A 5,000-nucleotide genomic window follows, 5' to 3' on the forward strand; every position below is an offset into this window, starting at 1 on the left:
TGCCATTTTTAACTTGCTGTATTTATATCCTGGTCCAGAGCATATATATATAAATCATATATATCCACATCATATATATATCATATATATCCACATCATATATATACATATATATATATATATATATATATATATATATATATATATATATATATATATATATATATATATATATATATATATATATATATATATATATATATATATATATATATATCCACATCATATATATATATCCACATCATATATATATATATCCACATCATATATATATATGTGTGTATATATATATATATATATATATATATATATATATATATATATATATATATATATATATATATATATATATATATATATATATATATATATATATATATATATATATATATATATATATATATATATATATATATATATCCACATCATATATATCCATAACATGTACATCATATATATCCACATCATATATATCCATAACATGTATATCATATATATCCACATCATATATATATATCATAAAGCATATATCCATATCATACTGTATATATATCATATATATCCACATCATATTTATATATATATATATATATATATATATCATACAGCATATATCCATATCATACTGCATATATATCATATATATCCACATCATATTTATATATATACAGTATATATATGTATATATATATATATATATATATATATACATATATATATATATATATATATATATATATATATATATATATATATATATATATATATATACATACATATATATATATATATGCTGTTATTTATATATATATATATATATATATATATATATATATATATATATATATATATATATATATATATATATATGTATGTATATATATATATATATATATATATATATATATATATATATATATATATATATAACAGCATATATCCATATCATACTGTATATATATCATATGTATCCACATCATATATATATATATATATACTATATATATATATATATATATATATATATATATATATATATATATATATATATATATATATACATATATATATATATATATATATATATATATATATATATATATATATATATATATATATATACATATATATATATATATATACATATATATATATATATATATATATATATATATATATATATATATATATATATATATATATATATATATATATATATATGATGTGGATATATATATATCATATATATCCACATCATAAATATCAACATCATATATATCCATAACATGTATATCATACAGTATATATCCATATCATATTGTATATATATCATATATATCCACATCATGTATATTATATATCCATATCATATACATCATATATATATATCCACATCATATATATCCATACCATATATATCATATATATTCATATCATATATATATATATATATATATATATATATATATATATATATATATATATATATATATATATATATATATATATATATATATATCAATATCAATAACATATATATCCATATCATATATATTATATATCCACATCATATATATATATATCATACAGTATATATGCATATCATACTGTATATACATCATATATATCCACATCATATACATATCATACAGTATATATCCATATCATACTGTATAAACATCATATATATCAACATCATATATATCATATATATTCATATATATGGGGCGGCATGGCGTAGTGGGTAGTGCAACAATGCCAGAAACCTGAGGGTTGCAGGTTCTCTCCCCGCCTCTTACCATCAAAAAAAAAAAAAATCGCTGCCGTTATGTCCTTGGGCGGGACACTTCACCCTTGCCCCCGGTGCCGCTCACACCGGTGAATTGAATGATGAACCATAGGTGGTGGTCGGAGGGGCTGTTGGTGCAAATTGCAGCCACGCTTCCGTCACTCTACCCCAGGGCAGCTGTGGCTATGAAAGTAGCTTACCACCACCAGGTGTGAATGAATGGTGGGTTCTACATGTAAAGCGACTTTGGGTACTTAGAAAAGCGCAATATAAATCCCAGGTATTATTATTATATCATATATATATCCATGTCATATACTGTATATCCATATCATATAGATCATATATATCCACATCATATTAATTCATATCATATATATATCATATCATATATATCAATATTACATAGATCAGTGGTTCTCAACCTTTTTTCAGTGATGTACCCCCTGTGAACATTTTTTTTAATTCAAGTACCCCCTAATCAGAGCAAAGCATTTTTGGTTGAAAAAAAAAGAGCTAAAGAAGTAAAATACAGCACTATGTCATCAGTTTCTGATTTATTAAATTGTATAACAGTGCACAATATTGCTCATTTGTAGTGGTCTTTCTTGAACTATTTGGAAAAAAAGATATAAAAATAACTAAAAACGTGTTGAAAAATAAACAAGTGATTAAATTATAAATAAAGATGTATACACATAGAAGTAATCATCAAGTTAAAGTGCCCTCTTTGGGGATTGTAATAGAGATCCATCTGGATTCATCAACTTCATTCCAAACATTTCTTCACAAAAAAAGAAATCTTTAACATCAATATTTATGGAACATGTCCACAACAAATCTAGCTGTCAACACTGAATATTGCATTGTTGCATTGTAATGAATGGAATAGTCTACTTGATTTGATGCTCAGTTTATGAACTTACATTCATATTTTGTTGAAGTATTATTCAATAAATATATTTATAAAGGATTTTTGAATTGTTGCTATTTTTAGAATATTTTTAAAAAATCTCACGTACTCCTTGGCATACCTTCAAGTACCCCCAGGGGTACGCGTACCCTCATTTGAGAACCACTGACATAGATCATCTATGTCCATATCATATATTTCCATATCACATATTTATCATATATAACCACATCATATACTGTATATCCACATCATATATATATTAGGGCTGCAACTAACGATTAATTTGATAATCGATTCATCTGTCGATTATTACTTCGATGAATCGATTAATAATCGGATAAAAGAGACAAAATACATTTCTATCCTTTCCAGTATTTTATTGGAAAAAAACAGCATACTGGCACCATACTTATTTTGATTATTGTTTCTCAGCTGTTTGTACATGTTGCAGTTTATAAATAAAGGTTTATTAAAAATAAAAAAATAATAAAAAAGCCTCTGCGCATGTGCATAGCATAGATCCAACGAATCGATGACTAAATTAATCGGCAACTATTTTTATAATCGATTTTAATCAATTTAATCGATTAGTTGTTGCAGCCCTAATTATATATATGTATATATATATATATATATATATATATGTGTGGGGAAAAAATCACAAGACTATTTCATCTCTACAGGCCTGTTTCATGAGGGGTTTCCTCAATCCTCAGGAGATTTTCGATGATCTCCTGAGGATTGAGGAAACCCCTCATGAAACAGGCCTGTAGAGATGAAATACTCTTGTGATTTTTTTCCCACATACATATTACGCTCTACCACGGTATTGAGCACTATTTTTTTGGATAATCTAATTAAGACACATATATATATATATATATATATATATATATATATATATATATATATATATATATATATATATATATATATATATGTGTGTGTGGGAAAAAAATCACAAGACTATTTCATCTCTACATGCCTGTTTCATGAGGGGTTTCCTCAATCCTCAGGAGATTTTCGATGATCTCCTGGGGATTGAGGAAACCCCTCATGAAACAGGCCCTGTAGAGATGAAATAGTCTTGTGATTTTTTCCCCACACATACATATTACGCTCTACCACGGTATTAAGACATATATATATATATATATATATATATATATATATATATATATATATATATATATATATATATATATATATATATATATATATATATATATATATATTATATATATATATACATATAGACATATATATATATATATATATATATACATATATATATATATATATATATATATATATATATATATATATATATATATATATATATATATATATAATATATATATATTTTTATATATATACATCCTATTGTTTATCGGTGATTGCGGGCGTGCACTTGTTTCTGTGCCGTTCAAATGTTTCTCACCTTCTTTATCTATTGTCCCATTCAAGTGTTCCTCGCCTCTTTCTCCCAGTGCTGTCATTTAGCCACATCCTTGGACTATTCATCAATATCTTTGCAGTCGCGCTCAACAACAACAACAACAACAACAACAACAACAACAACAACAACAACAACAATGTGGCGCTCCCTGCTGGCCTAAAGTAGGCTCCAGCATTCACTCTCTCCTGCTTGTACACCTGCAGCCACTTCAAACTCCCCTGTGGCGCACACAGGTGCAGCCCGCCAGGACAGGTGGCTGATATATGTGCAACAACAACAACAATAACAACAACAACAACAACAATAATACTACTAATAATAGATTGTAGTGCCATTGTTCATGCAAGGCAGGTGTTGCTGCTGCTGCCATCTTTCTGCAAAGAGGCACGTCAGAGTTCATATGTGACCATGCAAGTTCCCAGAGAAGACCAATGGCCTTCTTCTACCAACTAAGAGGTTCTCCTCTGAGTGAGCAACTGGTGTTGACACCAAAGTTGTCCAGAAGGTCCAGCGACCTCCATCACCGAGCCTGGACTCAGCAGTAAGTGTGACGGGCCGCCCTCCGCCAGGCTGCCGCCGTGTGCGCAGGCGCATTACCACCAAGCCGTGGAGCTCCTGTGCAGCCGCGCGTCTCTAATCGAAAACACCTGCGGAGAAAAGTTGCAGTCTGCGGGCGCGCACCAGCAACCAAAAAGTATCGATCCCCACCCAGAAAGCGCGCTTCCGAGGCAAGACCGGGAGCGCTCTCGCGTGCGCGCGCAACAAGCGTCAAAAGGCGCATTTGCAGGACGATCGATAGTGGGTCGATCCCTGGTCAGAGTGGAGGAGACTTACTT

The 5,000-nt window shown here is 28.0% G+C and overlaps 1 protein-coding gene across 1 annotated transcript in view; it reads right to left on the reverse strand.

Annotated features, from left to right (window-relative positions):
* Window positions 1–5,000, reverse strand: part of kitlga (kit ligand a) — a 115,226-nt gene that overhangs the window by 109,916 nt on the left and 310 nt on the right. The window contains exon 1 of the mRNA XM_062061344.1: window positions 4,999–5,000. This exon is cut by the window's right edge and continues 310 nt beyond it. Within this exon, the coding sequence (XP_061917328.1) occupies window positions 4,999–5,000 (2 nt within the window). The remainder of the gene's footprint in view (window positions 1–4,998) is intronic.

Source organism: Entelurus aequoreus, linkage group LG10, assembly GCF_033978785.1.
Source record: "Entelurus aequoreus isolate RoL-2023_Sb linkage group LG10, RoL_Eaeq_v1.1, whole genome shotgun sequence".
In the NCBI taxonomy this organism is placed as follows: Eukaryota; Metazoa; Chordata; class Actinopteri; order Syngnathiformes; family Syngnathidae; genus Entelurus; species Entelurus aequoreus.